The sequence below is a fragment of the Grammomys surdaster genome, unplaced genomic scaffold (genome assembly GCF_004785775.1).
Source record: "Grammomys surdaster isolate TR1022 unplaced genomic scaffold, NIH_TR_1.0 125956, whole genome shotgun sequence".
In the NCBI taxonomy this organism is placed as follows: domain Eukaryota; kingdom Metazoa; phylum Chordata; class Mammalia; order Rodentia; family Muridae; genus Grammomys; species Grammomys surdaster.
This window is the reverse complement of record NW_021620775.1, coordinates 3,155,125-3,182,506: the sequence shown is the minus strand read 5'-3', so window position 1 is coordinate 3,182,506 and position 27,382 is coordinate 3,155,125. Positions and strand designations below refer to the sequence as shown.

The 27,382-nt window shown below is 40.8% G+C and overlaps 2 protein-coding genes across 2 annotated transcripts in view; one reads left to right on the top strand and one right to left on the bottom strand.

The window, feature by feature from the left end:
- The first annotated feature begins 9,498 nt into the window (after positions 1-9,498).
- Positions 9,499-19,798, top strand: Plaat1 (phospholipase A and acyltransferase 1). The gene is made up of 3 exons (XM_028753751.1): positions 9,499-9,637; positions 12,315-12,580; positions 19,700-19,798. The coding sequence occupies exons 1-3, from the start codon at positions 9,499-9,501 to the stop codon at positions 19,796-19,798; spliced, it is 504 nt and encodes a 167-aa protein (XP_028609584.1).
- A 4,315-nt stretch (positions 19,799-24,113) lies between these two features.
- Atp13a5 (ATPase 13A5) overlaps positions 24,114-27,382 on the bottom strand; it is a 140,201-nt gene continuing 136,932 nt past the window's right edge. The window contains exons 30-31 of the mRNA XM_028753804.1: positions 26,010-26,090; positions 24,114-24,374 (exon numbers count right to left, since the gene is read on the bottom strand). Of these exons, the coding sequence (XP_028609637.1) occupies positions 24,114-24,374; positions 26,010-26,090 (342 nt within the window). The remainder of the gene's footprint in view (positions 24,375-26,009; positions 26,091-27,382) is intronic.

Sequence of the window (27,382 nt, the reverse complement as noted above, 5' to 3'; positions counted from 1 at the left end):
CGAGGTGCAAAGCAGAGAGGAAAAACCGTCTGGCCCATAAGGAATCCATGTCCAGCTTGGACATGGTATATGGTGTATCCATGATGACTATACTTAAACATTTTTGGGCTCCACACAAGACAAGACAATCTTAAAGCTGTAGCACCCAGCATGACAAAACAAGACAGTCTTAAAACTGTAGCCCCTAGCATGGCCAGAGCCGATTACCACAAACGTTTGTCGCAGGAAGGTCCATGTTACTGGGACAGTGAAACCAAGAAGGCACTGGGCTGGAGCTAAGCTGTGAGCAGACAGTGTCTGCTTCAGCCAGCTTGAAGGGCTTCAGTGTCAGGTGACTGGTCTCCAAGGTAGGGACTCCCCAAGCAGGCTGGGGACTAGCAAAGGAGATGGGGAGCCTCGACCTCTGGAGGGTGCCCAGGATATTGGGGGTCCAGGCTTGCCGTGGGCACCGAGGTTCTGGGTTGGGGGTGGGGGTCTAGCCTGTTGTGTGCACGGAGAATCCGAGGATCCCATGCCTGGGGCGATGTGTGGAGGATCTGGGTGGCGAGAAGGGCATGGGTCTGGGCTGAGCTCTAAAGACTGGATGTCATCACCAGGGACCCGCGATGCAGTCTGGCAGGCGCGCGCCAGGATCCCGCGGAGGGAGCAGGGGTGGCGCGGCGCGGTCGCTGGCGTTGACGCAGGGGAGGGAGGCTGTAGTGGGCCTGGGCCGTGGCCTTGGCCTCAGGGCGGTGCGGATGGAGTCACTCGGGGTCTGCTAGCAGCGCCAGCGCCGCAGGGAGCCGGTGGAGAAGCTGGGAAGCCCGCCACTGCCTCCGGGGCACTAAGACAACCCAGCTTGAGCAGGGAGGTGCGTTGGGGGAGGGAAGGGACGCTCTGTAGGAGCTAGGCAACCTGGTTTAGATCTGTCGGAAAGTTCAGAGGTAAAACAGCCGCTGACTAAAATCCAGCCTCGTCTTTTTTTTTTTTAATAAATGGGGAGCAGAGGAACAAGAGGCCCTGCTTTCCAAGGCTGGGAAACGGTTGAGTGGCCAAACGGACACTGGAAACTCAATCCAGTGGGCAGAGCAGACTTCTCAGCTCTGTTCTCAATGAAGTGACTACCAAAGTGACCATATTGTCTTAGGTCCTGGAACGGTGGACGGTGATACTACCTTGGTATTTAGTACTATGACTATGACTCGTGTTCTGGAAAACTGTGAACAGGTCGTGATTTCTTGCTTCCTTTATTCATTTAACATTCACTAGGCAGGCATTTGTGTCACTGACTCTGCTAGAAAAAGGAATGTCTAGAGATAAACAAGAACCAGCCCTCCATATGGGAAAGTGGAGAAGGTCTCCAGACACCGGTGACTGACACAGGTTCAGGAAAGGGATGGGCGAGAAAAACCAGAGCTCCAGGGAAACTCAGGAGGTGTTATTAGGGCAGACCGAGAGAAGGTGGGGTGAGAGAGTGAGTCAAGATCCAGGCAAGATTAAGATGGAGTCAGTACTAGGGAGTCTAGGAAGAAACAAAGCCTAGCATGGTTTTGATGCTATGGTTTATGATGAATTTGTCCCAGAGCGAAAGCTCTCAGGTGCAGGGTAAATTCTAGATTAAGGATCCACAATACTCCAGGATCTGAGTGCAAGACAGACTAGACACAGCTTCACAGCCTTTCCTCTCGGTGTAGCCCTGCTGTGGATGGAAATGGGAACCTATCCAAATTGAACTGGGAGGCTCTTGGAGGCTGAGAAGCCAGTGATCAGTAGTGAATATGTTTCACACTTCCAGGAATAATTTTGGAGGTAGTCAGCGAAATGCTCTCCCAGGTATCTTGCAACACTGGCAGTCTCGTAGACATGAATAGCACTCATGAAATGTCCCTATAACCGTCTCTGTGTAGTACACATTTCTTTTGATGCATCCCCAGACGCATCTGAGGTGGTACAAGAAACAGAACAGTCCGTTTTCATAATTGAAAAATGAAATCCTTGTACACTATTGAGTGTCTATGTTCATGCTGGTCTTCATTGTACACTATATGATTCTGTGCAGATGAGCTGTTAGGTAAATCTCAATAGCTCTTTGCCTACTTTGGGGCGAGCATCACCTGGAAAGGCCTCCTGGGTAGAGGAGGAGTAGGGACTCACAAGCTATGCTACATTTGTTCATTAAACTAGCATTTATATGAAGTATGTATTTCTGTGCTTTTGAAGCATCTCCCTCTAACGGATGTCTGAAAAGAGGGAAAGATGCCGTGACTTTTAGCCACATCTCCTTGGATTAATTATTAATTATTTTCAGTGGCACAATGGAGCATGAAATTGACGTAGGAGGATAGGCTTGAAATTGAATCTCAGATGTGTCACCCACTGCCTGTGTGACTTTAGACCTGGCATGAACTCAACTGGTCTCTACAGTCAGCTTACAAAGTTACCACTCCAATCCCTGATGTGTCCATCCTGTGGCCATGTCACCTTCCCTCCCGTCACTCTCTTAACCCCTGAGAACACCATTTATCCACTAAGTTCATAATCCTGCCATTTCAAAAAAGGGTTCAGGGTAGAATCACAAAGAACGCAACCTTCTGACATTGTTTTTTATTTCTCCACTCAGCATAATTCCCTCGTTCAGGTTTTGTTGACAAATGTGAACTGTACACAGCAAAAGCGTTATATGTCTATATATGGGCAGGGTATACATTGGTTAAATTCAGCCCCTCTCTCCAGTGACATTCCCAATCAGAACAGAACATTATTCAACTTTCAAACTTACTTTTTAAGTTTCTGCATGAGGAAGAATACATAGCACTTGTCTTTCTGTGTATAGCTTACTTCATTGATTTGTTTTGTTGGAGACTGAGTTTTTTTAAAAACTTTATATATCCTACATGGCCTCTCTTTGCCAAACATAGTTTGCAAATATTTTCTCCCATCCTGTGGGCTGTCTTTTCATGCTGTTCGTGTTTATTTTACTGTTTGGAAGGTTTTAGTTCTGTGTAATCACACTTGGTTATTTTTGTTGTTTTCTATGCTTTGGGGAATCCCATCCAGAAAATCATTATCTCTGCCTATGCCTGGAAATTCCTCCTGTGTTTTCTTCTATGACTTCCAGTCTGATATTCAGGTCCTTGGCCCACCTTGAGTTGAGCTTTAGATAAGTCCCTTGCAGACGGATGGTCTGCAAGATTTGAGGGACGTTCTTGGCAATTATCTCATTCGGTGGATTTTCTGTGCCTTTAATGTTAACCTTTTCTGTTATTCTCTCTCTCTCTCTCTCTCTCACACACACACACACACACACACACACACACACACACACAGTCTTCAAATTCACATACTATTTCTTCCACCAAGTCTAGCTGGTTGTTGAGGCTCTTAGGGGTTATAATCTATTTGATTCTGTGCCTCCTTATGTCCAAGCTTTCTGCCTGAGTCTCTCTGCTGAATTCTCCTTTCTATCCTACAATGTCTGCCTAACTTCATTTAGCTGTCAATCTGTGTTCTTGAGGATCTCATTGAGATTTGTTAATAACAATATTTTAAGATTTTTATCCATTTTAATGTCTTTGAAATCTGTTGCTAGAGAACTATCATGTTCTTTTAGGGGAATATCCTATTACTCCTTCCTTCTTCGTATTGCTTGTGCCTCTACTTTGAGATTTGTGCATTTGCTGGGTCAGTGTTTCAACCACTTTTGAGGAGTGGCCTTAGTAAGAATCTTTCTTCCCAAGATGTGTCTTGGAGCGTCAGTTTGTCCTGCAGTGTTGACTTTGATTCTAGCCAAGTACTGCAGTACAATTTCATTGTAACTTTCATGGCTGTGGTTTATAAGTTTGGGCATGATACACAGTGTGGTAGAGTCTCAGACCCATACTCTCCACATGCCGTGAAGGTGGAGATACTCCAGCATTCAGACGGGTGTGGTGTTTTACAGCAGAGGCCACGGGGTACTCAGTGTAGGATTACTTCCATTAGTTCCATGGTGGCCCCGACAGATGGTGATGGTCCCATCCAACGATTCTGCTACTGGCAAGGGCCTCTACTTGTGGTGGCCAGGATTGGGACCTACTGTACCACTTGTGGTGGCCAGGACTCTTATAGTGGGAACCACTGCACTCCTATTGGGGTATTCCTGCTCAGTCCTAATGGCATTAAATTCAGAATGGACCATAAGCCAGTCAGACAGCAGTAAGAACTCCAGTTTTTCTCTTTGCAGCTTCAGTGACTGACCCTGCCAACGAAGGACCAGGGGCAGAGATGAATACATTTCTCTCAGCAGGTTCAGTTTGGCAGTGTATGGCTGAGGTGGGTCCTGGCTTCATGGAGTTGCCCAAGGCCCTTCCAGAAGGCTGCTCCGTATGCTTGGGAGGTCCACTCTCCACCTTATTCATAACAGGCTCCTGAGAACAGGTCTTGGGGAAAGGGTGGTGGGAACCATGTGTCAGTCCTGACACTGACCCTAGTCCACATGAGCTAACTATATTCTGGGTCTCAGAGAGCAAGCATATTGGTCTCCTGGTATTCCGAGGTAATACTTTCAATCTCCTAGCACCAAACCCCTACAGAGCAGAGCATCCAGGAGGTTAGGCACAGTTACCATGCTGTACCATGGTAGGTTCAAGAATCAGCTATCTGCAGAGCAAATGCTGGAGTGTTTGTGCAATACGAGAGATTTAGTCTGTAGAGATTTTTGATCTCAAGACAGGTGCTGGTCACCATACCCTGAATCTTCCCTAGAAACCCTTTCCCAAAGCCAGGCTTTGAGGAATTATACTCTACTATGAAGAGTTCAGGCTACTAATCTAAATGGGCTGTGAGCTGACTATCCAGTAGCAAGGATTGCCAGCATCCACAGGGAGGGAGCTCGCTGGGACTCTCCCTTTCACCTCATTCCTCCCAAGGGAAGACCCGTTTCTACTGTGGAGCTGGGGTGGCAGAGGCTGGGGTACTTTGCTTCTATTGCTATGGTTCCAGGTCTCTGAATTTGACTGGGCTCTGGCCTCTGTTGAGAGGATTCCCAGTGCTTTCTCTTCGCCATCAGCCTCTAAATGCAACTCTGCACAGATCGCTCTGCTTGTTCTTTGTAGACGGGGGGTGGGGGGGGAATACTGGCAGCTTCTTTTTATTCTATTTATTTTTAAAGATTTATTTATTTTATGTTCATTAGTATTTTGTCTGTGTGACAGCGTTAGGTCCCTTGGAACTTGAGCTATAGACAGTTGTGAGCTGCCATGTGGGTGCTGGGAATTGAACCCAGGTCCTCTGAAAGAACAGCCAGTGCCCTTCACTGCTGATGCATCTCTCTAGCTCCCTTAGTTTTTTTAAATAAGAAACTCTTACTTTTGGAAAGATTTATTAACTTATTTTTTTAAATGTATGCCTCTGTGTGCACCTATGTGAGTTTATGTGCCTGTAGAGACCGAAAGGCAAAGACGCTATGGAACTGGAGTTACAGCAAGTTGCCTGATGTATGTTCAGAGAACCAAACCCAGGTCCTTTACAAGAGCATTAATTGCTCTTAACCTCTGAGCTATTTTTCCTTCCCCATGTGTTAAGCACATCTATTCAGCTATCTTGAATACTGAGAGAGTGCTGGTGTTTGTTGCCATTCTCCCCTTGTAGGTCAGCTGAATTATTTGAATCTATTAGAAATAAAGTAACTATAAACAGTTGCATTTTTTGGTTAAATGTAAGTCTTCATTGACTTAGTCCCTTAAGGTAGATGCTTAAAGATATAATCGCTGGATCATATCTTGGAAACAAGGCAAAAATGTGAAGATATTGACAAACTGTTTCCAGTGTGGCTGTACCATTTTGCACTCCCACTGGCAATGGCTCGCATCTTTGCCAGCGCATGGCATCGCCTCTCTGCTCCATTTGAGATGAGAGGTATGTGGTCATATTTCATTGTGGCTTTAATTTACAGTTTTCTAATGGCTAGTGATGAACAGAGCTTGTTTGACTTCTGTACAATTTCTGAAATATGAAAGGTGTCTTCATTTCTTCTGCTTACGTTGATTGCCTTACCACTGTTTTATTTATTTGTTTATTTATTATTTGTTTGTTTGTTTGCTTGCTTGCTTTTCGAGACAGGGTTTCTCTGTGTAGCCCTGGCTGTCCTGGAACTCAATCTGTAGACCAGGGTGGCCTCAAACTCAGAAATTTGCCTGCCTCTGCCTCCCAAGTGCAACCACTGTTGAAGTTTAAGAAACGTATTTATTCTTTTATTACTCTTAGTTATGTGTGTGGAGAGGAGTGGGTGGGCTTATGCACATGGGTATAGGGCCCACAGAGGTCAGAAAAGGGCATCAGATCCCCTGGAGCTGGAGTTCTGAGCCACCTGATGAACTGAGCTCTGGCCTCTCCAAGCAGCACTTGCTCTGAAACCACTGAGCTACCCTCTCTAACCCCATCCTGAGGGTTCTACGTGTGTTCTTGATGCTGACTTCACTTTAGCACTGTGACTATTCTTAGTTTAGAGGATATCCAGGTTATTGAGTCTTTATTCTATGGATCATACTTTTGAGAGTAAATATAAGTACTGTGCCAACTCAATACTAAAGTCTTTTTCCTATTTTCCCCATATTCATGTGTGTGTGTACGTGTGTGTACATGTATGTGTGTGTCTCTTTGTATGTATGTGTGTGAGTGTATTGTGTGTGTGTATGTATGTGTGTATCTCTCTGTCTCTGTCTCTCTCTTCTCTCTCTGTCTCTGTGTGTGTGACATAAGATTTAAGTTGAAGTCTACTGGTGATAGTGGGATATTTTCCCATGGGAGACTCAGTTACTTTGGCTCCAATTGTTGAAAATATGTTGTTAGATGACATATGACTCTCATTAGTTGAAATTATTTTCAGAGTTCAGTTTTCTTTATCTTAAGAAACAAGGGCTTTTAACTGGGCCCTGCATTTAAGCTACACTTCTAGAAGTTCTGGGATCTCAGAAGCCAAGCTTAGGAAAGGGTAGAGAGTTTCTGAGGTTCCCTTTTGCAGCAACTTGCTAGGATACATAAGAGGTCAATGTGAGAAGCCACACTTCCCCTTACATGTTAACATGGAGATCTCTCTTAGGCTCCAAGGGTGAGGCCACACTTCCCCTTACATGTTAACATGGAGATCTCTCTTAGGCTCCAAGGGTGAAGCCACACTTCCTCTTACATGTTAACATGGAGATCTCTCTTAGGCTCCAAGGGTGAAGCCACACCTCCTTACATGTTAACATGGAGATCTCTCTTAGGCTCCAAGGGTTATTTACAGGACACACTCATCATCCTACCATTTTAAAAAATAAATTAGGATAGGCTCTGTGTGGCTAATTCACGTATTCTCTGTGGATCACATTTTAGGCTACATGTCAGAGACTGAAGTTAGATATTAAATCTTTACAGTGGAACCACCCATTCCATAAAGTCATACACCTTGTCTCAAAGGCACAACAGGGACCAAATAACATAGAGAATGTAGTCCAATCTAAAGATTTACAGAAAACAATACTTTCTCACTATCCACTTGAATGGTTTGCCAGTTTTTTTTTCAAGGTATGCATAACAGCTTGTAGTTCATTCACAAGGAGTGCTTTTAATAGCTTTCTGAGATAAACAACTCAGCATACATTGTTATGCCTGCCTTATCTGTTCTTCGTTGGTTTTCTAAGACAGGGTTTCTCTGTGTAGCCCTGGCTGTCCTAGAACTCACTATGTAGACCAAGCTGAACTCAGAGATCTGTATGCCTGTCTTCAAAAACAAGCAACTGAGGCTCTGCCTGAGTGACCTGCTCAGTAGTATAACCAGCAAATGGCAAGTAGAATTCATGGAGTTTTATCAAAAAGTTGGAGTAGAAAAGATAGCTTTTTATCTGAGGAATCGGCTAACAACAAACTCAAATAGAAATGAAGGTTTTTCAGTTACATAGAGTTAATTGAAATTATGGGTTTTTTTGAAAAAGCATGTTACATTTCCAAATATTCCCTGTTCAAATGGCAATTGTTAATAAAAGCTTGGCTAGAACAGACTTTGATTTCTGAAACCTATTGGGTGCTCACTAATTTCTATTCCTGGAAAATACGTTTGTTTACGTCATAGTATATCACCTACTTTTTTCCATTAGTGAACAAATTGTGAGCTTCCGTATCAAGTCAGACTCAAACATATTTGTGAGGACAGGTAGACTTAATGCTTTTATATAATTGGTTTTTAGCTATATTTCAAGAGATGGACAGCTTACATTTAACTGCATTTCTATGACAGTGTGATGAATGAACTTTCAACAGAGCATGCAAATACTCAGGGAAACAACCTTACGGTATTAATAATTGGTTTTTTAAAAAAGACTTCTAGAGTGCCAAAAATGTAAGGAAAACTGCATTCCCAAGTCCTTAGCCTATGATACCATGTGAGTGAGCTGGAGGTTTCTAGCACTTGTGTCTCATTGGTGGGAGCCTAGAGAGTTGCAAGACAGCAGGACGATGAGGAACATCATTGTCAGCTAGAGACTCAGCATGCGTATAACCCTTACTCTTCCTTTGATTGTGGAGATGTGTGTGGCTTTTTCTTGCTGACTTATTCTATTTCTGTGACTACACAGAAAGTGTAACCTCTACAGGACCAGCTGTCAGAAATATATGTGCTTTCTAAAGGGTGTTGATTTGGAAGGAGAAAATGTTGCCACCTTGGAAATTCCAGGTCACGTTCACCAATGCAGTGAGCTTCCCCATCTTGCACCTTGTCTGCTTCAGTCTTCCTGGAATCACAGTAATGGATTGGGTGGGGCTGGTTGTCATGGATACAGGGACAAAAGGCATCAAAGATGTAGCAGGTGGAAGCCAGAGTCTTAAGCATGTTGCCGTACATTCTGAACTTGGAAGAAATGTTCCAGAGCATTCATTGCACCTGATTGTCTGGCTTGATATCCATCTGGCTTGTAGCCTGTCTTTCCTTAAAATAAAGTGACAGAGTGAGTCTTGTGGTACAAGATACTTATTAGATGTTCTAATGTTCACAGTGTTCAGCATCCACCCACACCTCTGCTTCTTAGTTGTACTGCACATCATACAGCCTGAAAGAATTCTGATCTTAGACCCTGGACCCCTGACTACTTCACACTATAGAAGCAAGAGTGGACTGATACTTTCTAGTATTTTTTTTAGAACCTTTGCATATAAAACAAACGTACATTTGCTTTCCCTTTATTTCTATTCCCTGTTCCAAACAAGGCATAGTTTGATGCTTATTATACTGAAATTTTGTGCAGAAGCAAGTTCTACAAACAAATTCTAGATTTAAAGAACAATCGTGGTAAGAAAGCATTGCTGTAGAGAATTATGCAAGAGCTATCCACTCCCCTTACTGCTAGCATACACAAAACCATCCAAAGAAAGCTCTGTGAGTCTGAGTCATTACCACCAGGGGTCATCTCAGTAATTTCTTTGTCCCTCTGGCAATGTGGAGCTCTTCCTCAGACTCTTGTGCTCTGAGTTTTAACAGCAAGCTCATCTTTATGTCTGTCCTTGCAGATGGCGGTTAATGATTGCTTCAGACTAACCTATCCCCACAATCCCCACCCAGGAGACTTGATTGAAGTGTTCCGTCCTTGCTATCAGCACTGGGCACTGTACTTGGGTGATGGCTACGTTATCAACATTGTACCTGTAGGTAAGATTTGTTTCCAGGGCACCTGGGAGCTTTTAAGTTGTTTTGTATTTAGAAGGGAGCACAGATAAAATCAGAAAGCAGATAAAATGCAGAAACTAAATCCCACTAATTTGGAAAATGATATTCAAAGACCAAAGCATCATTAAAAGGATTTCACAGACTAAATAACATTAAAATTAAAAATCTCTATTTAAAAAAATTCTAATTACAAATAAATGACTAACTGAGGAAGACATTGGCCCCAAACATGGCTAAGCTCTATGTCCTTATGTCTCACACAAGTGGGTGATTTTAATTAATTCGGCAGCTACTCATAGGTTGTATAATATGTGATGAATGTTACTCTCGGTGTTGTGGCTACACAGCTATATAGATATCTACACAGTGGTACTTATACTCTCACAGACAGTGGGGGTGAAGAAGAGCAAATTATCAGACATGTTAGGAAAGATGTAGAAAATCCAAGTTAGGAAGGTGGTCTGTGAAGCTCTGGATCTAGGGAGGTAGGAGTGGGGAAGGGGAGAGGGGGCTGCTACAATTAGGGCAGTTCTGCAAGGAAGCAGCATCGGAAGTAAGACTTTAAAGGCATGAGAAAACTAGTTCCATTGTACCTGGGAAACTGGCATCTCAAAGAAGAGACTGCAAAAGCCAAGAACGCAAGCCACAAAGGGGGAAGTTTGAAAAGAGTTGGCAAAGGAAAAGAATAGACATTTCAACTTTATATTCACCTAAAGGTTATAGACTAAGACACTGACTGATTTCCTACCCATCTCATTAGCAAAGGATAGAATGATAGCACTCACTGTGGATAGAGACAGGGGAAATTAATACAAGGATATGGTTGACAGAAATAGAAACTGATAATGCCATTCACAAAACCAGTTTCACAGTATGTGTTAAGAGTTTTAAAAGATTTCTTATGCTCTGCATCTAATTTTGCTTTCAGGAGTCTGGGGAAACATTTAAAAATGTGGACAAATTTCATTTCTAATGGTTTAAGAAAACGAGACAATGGCTTAATTTTCAACAGGGCAGGGGAGCTGGTTAAGCACATTATGATTTAGCCACTGGGTATGAGGTATCTGTGTCTGTTAGAATCCTCCAGTTGTATACAGCAGGAATAAAGCAAACAAGCAAAAAGACAACTCCATGCTTACACCAGAAAGGGTTAAGCTGGCCTTGGACAGCTCCAGGGTTAGGAATGCCGTCACATCAGTCTTCTGACTCACAAGTGTCTTCTCTCTCCTGCCTGTCGTTGTCATTCTCTGACTGTGGAAGGAAACAGGGACAGTTCACAAGCTGAGGCTCCATTCTTACAGTTCTGTGACTCATCAGGAAAGGGCTAATCTTCTCTCTCTATGTGCTGAAGTTTAGAAATCATGGAGAATGACGCTAAATTGGCCCATTGTGAGCCACAACTCCATTTCTGGAGAATAAGATGTAACACAGCGATTGGCTCTAGCAGGCATTTTGGGGAAGAAACAGGCAATTGTGGAACTATAATAATATAAAGCAACTATAATAGCAATTTAAAGAGCATATTTTTGGACATGTTTAACTATTTGGGAGATGGTCTTAATATAATATTTTAAAATTTCTAAAGTGTTATATGTGACATAAAACTTCACTTAAAAGGAATATTACATACATCAGTGTATACAACATAAGTTCCTGTGTACTTCCAGTGTCTATAATATAAACTGATGAATGTTGCTGTTCTGTTGAAGAGACCGAGGTAGAAAGAATGGAAATATTTCAATTTTAGTCATAACTGAAAGAGAAATTGACATGTCAGTTATGTAGAGTCCCTTCCTCTTAGTAGTTATAGGAATATGATGGCCATGCACAGAAAATAGACACGTGTGGAGAGAGAGACTAAGTCCTGGAATATGCCAAGTCACAAGGAGTCATGGTACTGATATATCAGGCCCAGATACAAAGGGTCCTGGCCATCTATTCAATGATTACCAACAGAGTTATCTCAAGTGAAGAGAGAGACTCAAAGGATTTTTCAGGCAGGAAAAACATTAAATGGGGCCCTGTCTGTGTTTTGCCTACCGAAGTTAGCTTCAGGTTTAGGATATTAGTTTGCTGGCCAGAGGACATGACAGAAGAAAAGCAGGATCTTAGGTGCTTTACAGCAGGAACTGTAGGCTTACATTAAAGCCCAGGGAAGAGCAGTGTATGAAGAAGCAGTAAGTACAGCTAGATGGTAGAATCATAACACATTTCTCCTAATCCCTAAGATATCCATTTGCAAGAGTTCAGATGCTATGAAGGAGCAGGTGCAATAGGAAAATTGGTCAATAATCTTAACCCATAGTTCGCATCAGAATTTCTTCTTTTGTGTTGAATGTTTTATGAATGGAGACAAACTTATAATGACATATCCATCATGGGTTTGCTAGAAATGTGTGCAAAAATCTCTCCTAATGCCAATTGTTAAAAGCCTTACTTCTCAAGGACAGGCAGAGAATTTCATGCAACTTGTTTTCTCTCTCATATAATACTGTAATTGAGAACACAATGTGTGGATAAGATCCAGCACTTTTAGTTTATTGCATAAGGAGAAGAGACCAATCTAAGTTCCCTAGCATCTCTAGCATTCAGTCCTAGATGGCATTAGTACTCTGTGGACCAGATCGCTAAGCCTCACCAACCAACATTCTCATTACAGATGGCATTCGCTCATCATTTACAAGCGCCAAGTCTGTGTTCAGCACAAAGGCCTTGGTGAAAATGCAGCTTCTGAAGGATGTTGTGGGAAATGACACATACAGAATAAATAACAAGTATGACACAACATACCCTCCTCTCCCTGTGGAGGAAGTGATACAACGGTCAGAGTTCGCTATTGGGCAGGAAGTAGCCTATGACTTGCTGGTCAACAACTGTGAGCATTTTGTGACCTTGCTCCGCTATGGAGAAGGAGTGTCAGAGCAGGTGAGTTTTCTTTAGAAGGTTCTAGAAGTTTCCCCCTTTGGTAAAATCCTATCTGTCACGATGAAGGTTTTGCGCTTCAACCAAAATGTTAAGAACAAGAAAAGTTGGAAACACTGAAGGGCAGAGAAGGAGGCTGTTAAAAATACAGTAAGTTAAAGATCTAACAGACTGACACTTGGACATCCTGAAATGTGTACTGGAAGGGGACTTGAGGCAGCATCAAGTCCATAGCTTCCTGTCAGCCTTACTGACTCTACTAATCACAGTATTCAATACTCCCCAATTCAGCAACCTCAAAACAACCACTCCATGAACTGAATAATGTAGCAAATGGGTTAATTAGTAGATTCTTTTCCAGTAGGAAATAATGGCCAACCAATGACATGTCTTGAAGGATTGGTAAATTTTTCCTATTTCCTTACAATGCTACTTTTCAATGAAATGTCATATTTAATTCACTGGTCTTCTAAATGACTTTCCATATGTGGACTGACCAGTATATCTGATTCTTGTAATATTGCAATTTTGTAGATTTCCAGCACTATTTTGTAGTGTTATAGCAGATTCCCAATAAAGTGAATGTTTACCTGGCTTGCCTTTGCCTCGCCTGTTCTCAGGCCAGCGTGGCTCCATCTCTGGACTTAATCCAAAAAGTATTAAGGTGATGCAAGAGAATAAAATTGTTAGAGGTACATACAAAAGTTTTACTTTTTAAACTTAAAAAGCCCAGATAAATTTTTATTATTATTATTCATTTTATTTTATTTTATTTTTAGGAAGAACTCATTGGCAATGTGCTTCCATCAGGAAGTATATTAACAGTGAATGTTCATACACAGGAAATAACACACACACACACACACACACACACACACATGTTCTTTTTCTTTATGTTGACAACTAGTACTGTTAAGAAATGTGTTCTATCTGTGTAATTGGTAATTATCCAGCTAAGTAGCACATTATTTACACCCTAATAAAAAAACATCTGTTGTGCTTTGGATGTATAGTGTCCAACCAAAGTCTTGCATGGCATATTCCTCAGCTGATGGATGTTTTCAGACATAACTGGACTATAGGATCTTTGATAATGATTAAATTGTTCACTGCATTAGCAAATAATATTTATTCATTTAATTTCTGCAAATGGGGGGATAGTGATCAAAACAATATAAATTTCTGTTATATCAAATAAATCAATTTTCATATCTACTCTATAACATAGTATCTATGACTTACAAGCCTGTGCTTTTATTATAAATTTATTGTTTATTTTTATTTGTGTCAAGAAGGTAGCTGGCTCTCCGGGTTAGATACTCTTATAGGAACAACAAAGCCAAAAGAGATCAATCAACCAACTAACCAACTAAAAATCGAAACCAAAACAATAGCAGAATCAATGAAGGTGGTTGGAAGAAACCTGTGGAAGTGGTAGATATATGTGTGGTGTTGGTTAGGATGGCATTTTATGGATGTAAGCCCACCTCCAAATATATCAACTTGCACATATTAAATATCTACAGCATTTTGCTTGCTAATGATACTTCAATATTGTGAAAGTGTGGTTAAGTAAGAACAGATTACAATCCTCTCGCTTTGAATTTTATCTGAGATTTACCATCTTTTACTTTTCATACAAAGACTCAAAACCCATGAGGGGATCACGTCCTCAACCAATAGTGGAACTGGTCTCTATTGGATACTTGTGAAAATGGTGCACAAACATGCCTAGGAATCTTGTAAATGTATTTTTGAAAGTGGCGGTTTTTCTTTATTCTCAGCTAGCTTACAAATGAATGAGACTGAGGCTACCGTTTATTTAATAGAGCTTTACCATGCAATACCTGGGTAGTCATTGTTCTATTCTAATCCTCTAAACTAATCTGGTTACCTCGAAGCCCAAATGCCTGAGATACTTGGATTTGGATTCTGGCCCTCTGGGCTTCAAGTGTGTTCTCCCATGTCTCCAGGACCCCTTTCTCATGGCAAATCTCCCCTACCTTGGTCTCTCCCAGAATCCTTTCTATTCCCAGAAGTGAATATCTCTATTACCTAGTTACTGACTTTTTCCAGCTTTTATTGACAAGGCAGAGAATAAATGGTGAGCATTGTTTACACAAACTGAAGGCAGGAGACTCTTAACACAACCATTACAATGCCATGTTTGGATTGAAACCAGGTAATGGGATAAAGAAATCAGCATTTGAATAATACAAGGATAATACCCAGAGCACAAAAACATCATCCCTACAGAATCTACCAAGTGCCAGCACTCTGTTGGTGTGAGCTAACGTTCTTCCTTTATTCAGTGGCTGGATGACTTGGGGTACACCATATATGGTTTTTACTGTACCCTTGAGTTATTTTATAATTAAAAATTCAGAAGTATTTGAAGTCTCTTGATTAGCTATATTACAGATTTTGTCCTAAAAACATGTACTATGTTTTGGATATTCAGCATCTAGCCGAAGGCTCATATGGCATGTTCCACAGCTAGCAGCTATTGTGTTGAGAAGTAATCAGATCATGAAGCCTAATGCCTACAATCAATGGATTCATCTATTGATAGGTTCCTAATCTGATGACATTACTGGGAGGTGGTGTAAGCTAGATGGGACAGAATTGGAAGAAGCAGGTGGAGGGTGCCTCTGAAGTAGGTGTCTTGTCTCCACCTCTTCCGAAGTGTCTCTGATTCCCACAAGTCCTAAGGGAAGCTCCTTTCTTCCAGCACAACCTAACCTTACTCTTTAGTGACCTTGAACTTAGAGATGTTTCCTTGGGAAATGACAATGATTTGACTTTTTAAAAAATACATAGAAATGATTTAAAAGGTAGAAGGATTATGATCCTGTTTATGTTTCCTACTGCTGATTTTTATAGTGGCACAAAACCAACAGGCAATCTCTAGAGAAGTTTATAAAATTACAACATTGTCCCAACTGTAGAACAGACTCTCTGCTCTTTACATATGTATGTCCTCCTCCATCTGTGTCTTCTACTTTCTACTTTTCTAAAACATTGGTGAGCAAACTTTGAAAACTCATGTAAATCAAAGACCATAGTTCACATCAGAATTTCTTCTCTTATGCTGAATGTTTTATGAATGGAGATAAACTTATAATGACATATCCATCATTATACTAATAACTTCCCTGCACTGAAATTATTCTGTAAACTACCTAATCACATCCCTTCACCCTAGACCTGGACAACCTTATTGGATTCATTCTCATTGTATGCATCCCTTGTCTTTGTTGAATGTCTCAGTTGGAATCAGGTCATATGTCACCCTTTCATGTTGCCCTTTCATGTTGCCTGTATGCAAATTTGGTTTGTTTATTTTTCTATTGATTTTTAAGACTCCTGCGTATATTTTCAATGAGTCTTTTAACAAATTTTTCTTTTGTAAATATTTTATCTAGCCTGTGGCTTAATTTTTTAATACTATTCAAAGTTCTATAAGTAACATGTTTATTTTAATAGTTCAAATAAGCTACTAAAATTATCTATCTTTATATAAAATGGGCACATCCTTTAATAAGCCTGAACAAGGCAGTACATAAACACATCATGCCTGCTCTTCAGTGTGTTGCTGCAGTTGCTGAGCCTCAGAAAATAGACATTGATAAATTCTATAGTCGTATAGGACCTGCTATGTTGATGGTGTACATAGCCTCAGATTCAGCCTGTTTCACTGAGTTCTCACAGATCCTCAAAATGGGGCCTTTGCTGAGGCCTTCAAATATAAGATCTTGAAAAGCCTAAGTGTCCAAGGTCAGACTGGTGATTTTATAATCCTGAATAAGCCATGAGGTAAAAGTTCTGCCATTTTGAGATGTTCAAAGCCTGTAGGTCAGCTCCCACTATACATAACTCCAAGACATTGTCTGGTTTATATGAGATTTTGCTACCCTAAATGAGATGACATGAAAGAGCATTTGGTATTTGAGAAAGTACACATTATGGGGAGTCTTTACTAGAATAGTATTGCCCTTTGATCAAGTTGTTTATCCCTTCACTAAGCCTCACGTTTATGAGATTTCTCCAATTCAGGTTTCTAGAAGCTGAAAGATACCTAGTCACTTGTGCTCGCATCTTGCTAGGGGCCACCCCAACCCCAGGATCCTATCTTTTTTCTGGGGTTGGAACCCACAGTCATTTGACTCTATTTGCTGCCTTATTGAGTTTTCATGTTTTCGGTTCCTGCCCCATTTCCTTTGGTCAGACCTTCTCCATGGCTTCTGACCTTGCTCTTCATTATTCTTGGGAATTTTATGTGACAGTATTTCTTTGCCTCTTTTTTGTTTGTTTTTGATATGCATGAGCCAAGACCTCAGCATGGCCTCAGGTGGCAGTGCAGGCTACTCACATCAGGCTATTTCTTACTTGAGTTTCTAGTTCCTTCTTTCTTCATAGTTTACAAATCCACTTCTCTTTCTCTCCAACTTGCTACCACATACTTGTTCATTGTAGTATCATCAAGTGCGTCTCTGGGTGTCCTCGGTGTGCCTCTCACCTTTTGATATTCTTAGTGAATAATTTAGGAAGTGATTAGTAAACATTATTGGTAACATAAGCAGAAAACTACCAAATAAGTAAAAGTAAAATAACAGAAGAAAATAGGATTTGTAGGGTAAGGCCGGGTTGTCTGCATGATTTTTGTTTCCACTGGAAACATTTTTAGGTAATTAGAAAGAGGCAAAGTTCTAGGTTCATTCTGTTGTAATGACATCTTGAGGGAGAAAGAGTTAACTTACAGGTTGCAGTATGTCATTGGATGGCAGAGCAGAAGATCAAGCAGGTCCTACCCTACAGAGGCAGTCCTGTATGCTAATATTACACATTATCTCCAATCAAGGAACTCCCTTTGTCTTAGTTAGGGTTTTACTGCTGTGAACAGACACCATGACCAAGGCAACTCGCAGACAACATTTCATTGGGGCTGGCTTACGGGCTCAGAGGTTCAGTCCATTATCATCAAGGTGGAAGCATGGCAGCATCCAGGCAGGTATTGTGCAGTCAAAGCTGAGAGTTCTATATCTTTATCTGAAGGCTGCTAGGGGAAGACTGGCTTCCAGGCAGCTAGGATGAGGGTTTTTAAGCCCACCCCCACAGTGACACACCTACCCCAACAAGGCCACATCTACTCCAAAAAGGCCACACCTCCAAATAGTGCCACTCCCTGGGCTAGGCATACTCAAACCACCACACTCTTCACATCCAAGAAGTACAGCAAGGGCAAACTATTTGATTTCTGGCTCCATTGGCTGGTTTATACTTAGCTAGCTTTCTTATGCAACCCTGGACCACCTGCTCAGGAAATGGAACTACCCACAATGGGCTAGGCCCTTCTAAGTCAGTACCCCACCAACATGCCTACAGGGCAATCATTCAACTGATACTCCCTTCTCAGGTGATTCTAAGCTGTGTCAGGTTGGTGGTTAAAGCTGACTAGGAAAGGAAAGAAGTCACAGGTGTAGGCTTACTCCCTTCTGATTGCAGGCTCGCATAACAAAAGAAACACATGCTGTAAATGTATAGAGCAAATGCTCCTTCGACATGCCTCTGTCTTGCCAGTTGGCAATAGGGTAGCAGCAGTGACGGAGACAGTATAGCAGTTCAGAAATATGTAGGTAGAGGCTCCACAGTACAGGCTTATGAGTTATACAGAGGGAGCTTGCAACTGTGACCTTGGCTAGGTTAGACCAGTCTCCAGATATTTGACAAAAAGTGTTTGCTTTATTTGAAAGCCATGACTCTTGAATCCCAGAGATTCAATGTTGTCTTCTGAGTCTCTGATGACTCCAATATCCAAATATGACTTTTCAGTCATAACACTGCTCTCAAATCCATGAGGATACAAGGCAAATATTAGCTGAGTGCCATAAAAAACATGAATATTCATTAGCTACCCTTATCACAAGATGATGATTAATACTCTAATGGCTATGAATGTCTGAACTCTTTTATGGACAATTGAGTTTGGGAATGGCTTACTCTGTCTCTATGAAAACCAATTTGACATGATAGTTGACTAATATTGACTCTTCTTAAAGTGTACTGACTTGGTTTCCTGTGACAAAACACTGTCCAAAAGCAACTTAATGGTTAGAGTTATGGTTAATGTTAGGGTAAATAGAATGTTTATTTCATTTTATAGGAGACATTTCATCATTGCAAGAATCTAGGGTACAAAGTCACACAATAACCACAGAGGGCCGATGCTTAATGGCTTTGCTCTCCATGGCTCAATTGCCTTGCTTTCTTTTACAAGCTGGGACTTCCTGTGCATGAGTGGCACTATCCACAGTTGGCTGAGCCCTCCCACGTCAATCATTAACCAAGATGCCCTCCCCCCATATGCCCACAGGGCAATCTGATGGAGGCAATTCCTCCATTGATGTCCACTTTCCACAGGTGACTCAACTTTCAAGTTGACACAAACTGTCCAGCACATGTGCTTACTGTATCCTGCAAATAAGAGCTTATAGCTGCTTAGATTAGATCACAGATTATACTCCTGGACTTTCTGAGTAATAGGCATCCTTTAGTTAGAGAAATGTACACACACACACACACACACATACACACACCTTTAGTACAGGTCAAACTGTAGAGGCTACTAGAGGGAGAGCAAGCATCTATGAAGCGTTTACTTACATCTAGAAATCTTGCTGGTATGATGATCTTGGGCAATAGAACAATTTACTTGCAGTCTCCAGGTTTTGCAAAAGAGCACAGCACTCCCCCTCTCACCAGAAGATTATGATGTGCAACCAGGACCCATGTCCATGAGGAACTTAGACACTGCCAAGAGCTTTAATTTTCAGGAATAGAAAACTGTGTGTGTTTGTATGTTGTGTGAAATTATAAAAATTACAATTGTATTCATATCTTATTTTGACCTTGGACTTTAAAACACATTCATTGTACATTAAAATAGATCTTTGGTTAATGAAGCAAAGCAAAGCTGCAAGTCAAAACTGCCATCTTTAGAATAAGATGCATTTTTTTTCTTTGTTTCTTTCTTTGCTTTCTTTCTTTCTTTCTTTCTTTCTTTCTTTCTTTCTTTCTTTCTTTCTTTCTTTCTTTCTTTCTTTCTTTCTTGTTTCCTTTTAGGCCAACCGAGCAATCGGCACCATCGGGTTGGTGGCAGCTGGTATTGATGTCTTCACATTCCTCGGCTTGTTTTCCAAAAGACAAAGAACGGAATATTAGCAGTTTATTGAAGAGATTGGAATGAAGAAATTTGTGAGGAGAAAAAAATCCTGGGGTAAATACTTATTTTGAATGCATCATTATTGCTCGTGATCCCCATGATGGATGGCAGACTCTGTAATAAATTGCTTGCTGATTTTAATCTTATCGTTGAGCCAAGAAAAGTTTTTCCCCACTAGCAGGGATTTGCCGTGGCAGCTTGAACAAAACCCAATCACCTTTAGATCCAACCAGCTGAGGATCTTAACAAAGCCAAGACCACATTTTCTCTTCTACTGTAAATATTGTTTTCCTTTTCCCTAAGGATGGCTGTTTTGCCAGAGGTGTGGAGAGACAGTTGTCAGGGCCAACATCAAAATTCCTATTCCTTTCCTTGTCAGAAAAAAGAACATGAACATGTCCAGTATTTTGGATACATGGATATATATCTATGACATATCCAAATACTTAAAGATCTCTGAATGACAAAGCATTTGGGGGTACTGCCCCCATATTGCTGTACCTGTGTAGGTGGAGCATGTAAGAAGAGGGTGCAGGGCTTTTGTGTGTACATATACATGAAATTCTTATGAATGGTGTGCATGTGGATGGACAGCTTTGTGTGTCAGCCTTTGGTCTCCACCTTTTTTATTTTTATTTTTATTTTTATTTTACTTTTATAAAAAAATTTTAGAACAGGGTGTGTTATTCTTCACAGCTTATGGCAAGCTAGGTAGCCTGTGAGCTTCCAGAGCGTCTCCTGTCTCTGCCTCCATTTCATGGTACAAGTTCTGGAATTACAGATGTGTGCTAACAATCCAAGCTTCATATGGACTCTGAGGATCTGAGCTCAAGGCCTCATGCTTTATAAATGTATAAAATGCTTTATCCTCTGAGCCCCTCTCAGGTCTATCTCTCTCTTGTACTTTCAGACCCAGTGAGTTCAGGAATCAGTGTTGAACAATGGGCTGTGTTTCTATTGATTTAAATGGATCCTTCCAGATTGTATGGTAGCTCAGTGGTTTGACCTTTGAGCCTTGGCAAGCAATCATTAATATTGATGCAAAATGTTGTATTTATAACACAAAATTCCTCATCCCTTTAAAGATGTGATCTGTAAGTCGAGGAATCTCATTCTTTTACTCTTCCATTTTACTGATTATGCGTTGAATTAAACTACGTTTTAATGCCATTTCTGCAGAATTCTTGGTAGCAGCGGGTCAGGAAAGATGCAATGTAAGTCTTTCTACAAGCAGGTAGTGTAAAGGCATCATAGCATTGCCCTGCAAAACACACAGCCAGCCTGGCATCCTTTTGTGCCATTATCAAAAGCATGTCAGTCAAGAAGGAAACATGTTAGGAATAGAAAGTGATTGAGTATGGTAAAGTCAAGTGCACAGGGCTCAATGGAAACCTCCCACCTAGTAACCTGATTTGACCTTGGTTCCAGAAACTCCCTGATGACGGTGAGCAACAGAAGTATGTGCTGCCACTCCCAGCCCGGAGTCCCTCTGTTCTTTCTTTGCTTTTCCTACAGACCCTACTTGTTCTAACCCCCAAACTCATTCTTCAGTGCTTGGTCTTCTCAGAAAGCAAAAGGTTACTTTTATCCTGAATGCAGGTCTCTGTTCCCAAATAGTAAAGAATATGCAGTTTTCTAGAATCTCCTAAGGTAAGGACAGTTGTAGCCGCTGGGCTACTTTCTCCCACTGGTGTGCTGCCTTCTCAAGAAAATATATTTGCAGAGACCAAGCCAACTCACAGCAGGGCATTAGTCTCTGGCAGAAGTTTACCCTGGCCAGGAAAGATAATAGGATTGAGAACCAAATGCCTCTTATGGCTTCAAGTCAAAACTTTCTAGAGAACTCTTACATTTCCAGAAAAGAAGCAAGATGTTTAAAAAAATGTCAGAAATGCACTTTTAAATTCATGGGTTTACTTACTTATCAATGATGTGAGGCTTCAGCAGCCTTGGTTTTCCGTAAACATGGCCAACCAATTTACGAGTGTAGGATGGGCAGCTCTAAACACAGCTGGGGTTGTTTTCCTGCGGGTACTGAATACCCACACATTCAATGCAACTTGTACTTGAGTCAGCTATTTTTCCAACACTATGAACTATTGTCTGGGCATATTTTCAGCAATCAGTAATGGAGTCCAGCTCTATCATGTTTCAAGAAAATGGAATGTAAAGACCATCTGCATCAGGTGATAGGTTTTTGGTAATACTAGGAAAGAAATGTCTGTATTTTTATTGAATATGAACACATAACAAATAAAATATGCTATCTAAATGTCACAATATATCAACCGAATCTCTTCATTCTATGAGTCAAATTACTGAATAGGGCTGTCAGGTAAAAGGAGACCTTTGCCATGACAACTTCAAGGTTGCTGTATTATTTCTTTTAATGATAAGATAACATGCTTTTAAAGGCAGATTTATTTTCTTTTCTGTGTACACACACACACACACACACACAAAGACATGGCAGGAAGAGATGTCAGTCAGATCTTCCAGACCTGGAGCTATAAGAATCTGTTAGCTGTTCCTCAGCAGCGGTCAACTGCTCAAACCGTAAAATCTTAAAAAAAAAAAAAAAAAAGACTTTCAATTCTGTTGATTTTGCTGGCCTGGCTGCTTGTTAGTTTCTTCTTTCATTACTGTTATTAAATACTTGAGAGAAACAACTTAAAAAAGAGGGGTTTCCTTTGCTCACAGTGTTAGAGGGATTACAGTTCATTACTTGGGAGTGTTGTACATCTGGTCACACCGTGTCCACAGTCATGAAGTGAGAGACAGAGATGCTGGTTCTCAGAATCCTTTTTCATTCTTATTCCATCAGGGACCAGGTCCATGGATGTTACCATCAGCATTTTGGGCAAGTCTTCCTATCTCAGTAAAACCTTCCTAGAAACATCTTCACAGATATACCAGAGAAGTCTCTCTTACATGATTCTAAGTCTAATCGAGTTGACAATGAAAATTAAGTGTTACAGACAGTAAATTGGACAGTTTGAAAACAATCACTCTCTAAGCAGCTATGCATACAAAAAACCTTAAAGGCAAACATTTGTTTTCATAGGTGTGCACATTGGTGCTGTTGGTTTGAGTGACAGTGCTTATAATGTCATTTACAGTCATAGTTCCTAACAAGTTGAAAAGTAAAGAATTCAGCATGGTGAACCAATTGAGACTTATCGAGACTCCACACACTGTGCTGTTAGTCACATGGTTGCTATTCATGGCATTCAGTTGATAAGTTACCTATGACTGTGGAAGGTCTGTTGAATCAGCAGAATTAGGTTTAGTACTTCAAAGAAAATCTAGGATTAATGTCAAGTGTTTGAACTGGAAGTATTTCCTCTCCAGCTAACAGCAAGGGTGACACACATTAAAGGCGCTACACAAAGTGTGCACAGAACACATTGTGAAGGATGCATCCTGTTGTTGTTTTTAATAAACAGCCTTGATGATTTGAGTAATTAAAACAATAGAATCGGTTGCCTAGTAGCCTGGAGATTCTCAGTGTGGGTAAAACCATCATAGATCCTTTCTTAGAATTTGGCTTTAAGATGACCAATGAATGATGAGCTCAGAGAAGTTCTTAGAGTTAGAATTTGAACTTTTGTATATTGATAATCATAATGGAGGCAACATACTTTATAAAGTGAAAAACACATTTGAACAGTTTATTTCATTATTTTTGTCTATGCTGCACTGTTAGGTTCACTGGCCCCATACAATATACTTTTGGAATGTACAAAGTTGGTGTAGTTTGCATACATTTTAGCAGTGCCATGCCGGATTATAAAAGATTAGCACCAGTCTCTATTGTTCTCAGCTTCCACACCACTCTGCCTTCCTGTGTAGCTAGGGTGGAATTACTCATCTTATTTCTCTCATGAAGCCACACCAAAGATGCAATCCAGGAGGAATTTCATGATTCTGGCCAAATGTATGTACATGAATGTGCTTCACAAATTTATGTATGATAAAAGAATATATTCCTCAAAGTTTCAAATGCCAAATGCTACCTCAGCTTTTCTTCTCTTCTGATGGCCATACATCCAGTTTCACTGCATGAGGCCTGTCCATTTAGAAAAATATAATATGGATACAGGTTATTAAAATGGTGATCTAAGACATGCAGTTTTCTGTCCAGCTAGTGAAGGATACAATTAATGTTAGGTTCTCTGCTGCAAGGCTCGGTATGTCGAAGTGCATTGGATGCTTCGAAGGAGAGTGAGGGGTATGCAGTTTTCCACCTTTCTACAATGTTTAGTTTAGGGAACAAAGGGTGATGTTGGGGAACAGGCGTGACAGCAATTCAGATTACAGTCTGGTCCAAAAGTGCTGTTCTGAAGCTTGCCCTCCCAGCTTGAGCTTCCCTTTGAGGACTTCTTCTGGGCTTTCATAGGCTCTGTTGATGTAGAATCCATTTTTGCCATTGACTGCATAATCTGTCCTGTTTGTGGGAGGCCACGTCGGGTCTTCTGCCAGCTTTCTCTGCAAGATTCTATACTGACTTTTGGAGTAGAATCCAAATTCTTTCTTTATAAACAGCCAAAGCTCTCTATTTTGAAGGATGGCGTCCTGAAAAATCGAGAGAGATGATAGTGAAACTATTGTGCTTATGCAAGCAAGCCCCTTCCAGCTACCTAGCGCTGGAAGCCTAGGACCCTGAGCTTCCTCTCTACTGAGGTCAAGGTTGGTATTTTTTCCTGGAAGCTGAGATGTTTCCAGGCACAGAAACCTGCTAAAAACTTGAGACCTTTCACTTCTTCAGATTTTCTGGTAAAATCCTGGCTAGGTATTTACTTACAATTTTTCCACTAGGGACCCAAACTAACTTTGACAGACCACATATCAAGAAGATGAAACAAAAGGAAGAAGAAATGGGAAGAGATGGAGTGGGAGAGGAGAGAGAAAACAGAAACTATAAACTCAGTCCCAGTGCCAAAAACTGTTGCTTGAATGAATTAGTCTGAAGCAATCAAATGCATTTTTAAGATTTATTTTGGTTTATGCATATGTTTGTGGGGGCGGGGTATGTGTATATGCACATGTCTGCAAAGGCCAGAAGATATCAGATGAGCAGAACTTGGAATTACTCAAGGTGGTAAGTTGTCTGATTGGTGCTGGATACCAAATAGGGCCCTCTGAAAGAGCAACAACCACTCACAGTCACTGTGTCTCTCTAGTTCCTCAAAATTGTCTTCTTTCTGATGCATTTGATTTCCCTTTTATACTTTCCTTGTGCAAGTTTCACAAACAACAGTACAATCGATCTGTTTCTGCTTTGTACTTTCCTTTGTTTATGCTAGATTTTCTGTCATGTACAATTTTGTGTAATTATGTCTTATAAAATAGCTTATTGTAGTTGACATAAAGCTATAGTCATCTTATTATCTTTAAAGACTATGGCATTTCTTCAAATTGCAGCATAAGCATTGAAGTATGTTTGAATCATATCTTGCTGCTGTAGATACTATCATGAATCTCTTCCTACAAGTAGGATTAAAATTTTTCTATCTCATTTTGTGATATATTTAAAATTCGATGTAAAGGTGAAATTCCTGAATTAAAGAATATAAGAAATACACACACACACACACACACACACACACACACACACACACACACACTTACTTAGTTTGCTTGTTCCATTCTCCCAAAGGATTTGCTTATACTTCAAGAGTCATCTATTTTTTTCAACTCCTTTTAAAAAATACCATTCAAGCCTTTTTCTGTGTGTGTGAGTCATTCAATGGCACTCAGTAGAAGAGTAACACACTCATAAGAAGGCCTTCAAGGCTCACAGTAAAAGTGGCTTCCATTCTCTCCCAATTAGAGGAAGCCTCCTGAAGACGCCTTCAGTCTGTCTAGAGGTCTCCTTGTGCACCAGAGCTGCAGGGTCACCTGGCCTCACTTCTAGAGTACTGAAAACAGTAGGGAGCAAATATAGTGCCTCTCATGACAAGCACTGGAACTGAATTGAGTTTCACTTTCTATGAAGAAAGATACCAGGAATATTTCTCTGCAGCCTCAAAGAATGTTAAGCCATTCTCCACAGAACTTCTCTCAACGAGATCATGCGCAGTTTTAAAGAAAGTTTTACTAATCCTTTGTGGGGAGTGAAGTGGTCGCTCTAAACAATGAACGTATGTTGAGAATAAGACCCTGAATTTACATACCTACTTAAAAAATGATAGGAACCATATACTTTACCTCTACAAAGAAGGCCACGCAGAACTGGACAAAGGCTGCCACCAGAATTGAAATTCTCCATGACGTTGTGGTTGGGATGAACTGTTAAAAAAAAAAAAAAACTAGCACCATTATAGGTTGCACACTTAACATTTTGAAAAATCATTCCTGCTTGTTATTATTATTATCACTATTATTTAGAATTTCTGCATTTGCAATAACACAGAGGTTGGAAGGGTAGGCATTGGTTTTTCTACTTTGGAGATAGGAAAGCTGAAGATTGCCATCTCTTGTCCAAGTACTGATTCAAAGCCAGAATCTAAATTCAAATGGACCCTTCCTGGCCTGTGCTCCCTCAGGAGCTGATGGGCTCCTGATGGGCTGATGATAATTGTCAGGTCTGTCAGTAGAGCAGTGCAGCAGATGACATTTTGGAGCTCATGTGACCCTCTTCACTTATGCTTGGAAACCCAGGGAAGAGGACATTAAATAGAACCATTCGTCTTCAATTCTTACTGATTTCCGTTCTCCTAAAACAAAACTTACTTGGAATCCATTGCTTTTCTTTTTCCTCCTGCAAAACTAACTTCTGAGTAAAAATTATAAGTCATGACAAAAGATTAAAGTTGTTTTGACTAAGTATGATGTTTTGAACAAATGTTATTAGCCTCAAACATCTTCATGCAAGTCTAACAACCTGTACAACCTGTTCAAAGACTACAGACTAAACGTATCTGTTTATTAGATGTGGTAGCTACATCCACAGTGAGTGGGGAACTATACACCTAAATTTCTACCTTACAGAAAGTTAGACTGAATGTGTAGAAGCCTGAGATGTATAAGCACAGCATCCTCCAACCTGTAGTCTATGGCTCAGTGGTTCCCAACCTATGGGTCATGACCCTTTTGGAACACATATCTGATATCCTGCATGTCATGTATTTATATTAGGGTTCATAATAGAAGCAAAATTACAAGTATGAAGTAGTAACAAAATACTTTTATGGTGTGGGTCACAACATGAGGAACTGGGTTGAAGCTAGGAAGATTGAGACCTACTGCTCCAGCCATTCATTTCCAATTCTCATCCATATCCCAGGATGGGTTGTTTCAAGGCACTACTTGGTCATCTGTTTCCCCCGAACAGAGACAGCATCTCCCCAGTGTTGAAAGGCAGTACATTGGCTTTGGAGAAACTGGCTCATACTCAGGCCCACGCAGATCTCAGTGCCACTGTCACCACAGTGAAAAAGGCTCTTCTCCATTACCAGCTTGAGAGCAATCTCAGTTTGGAATTATTCTCTTGTATGGTTGACTTTTTTCACTTCCGAACTACTCAGCGCAGCATCATGCTCCTAAGCCAGGCACATTCTGAAGCTCTGTAACTCATGGGA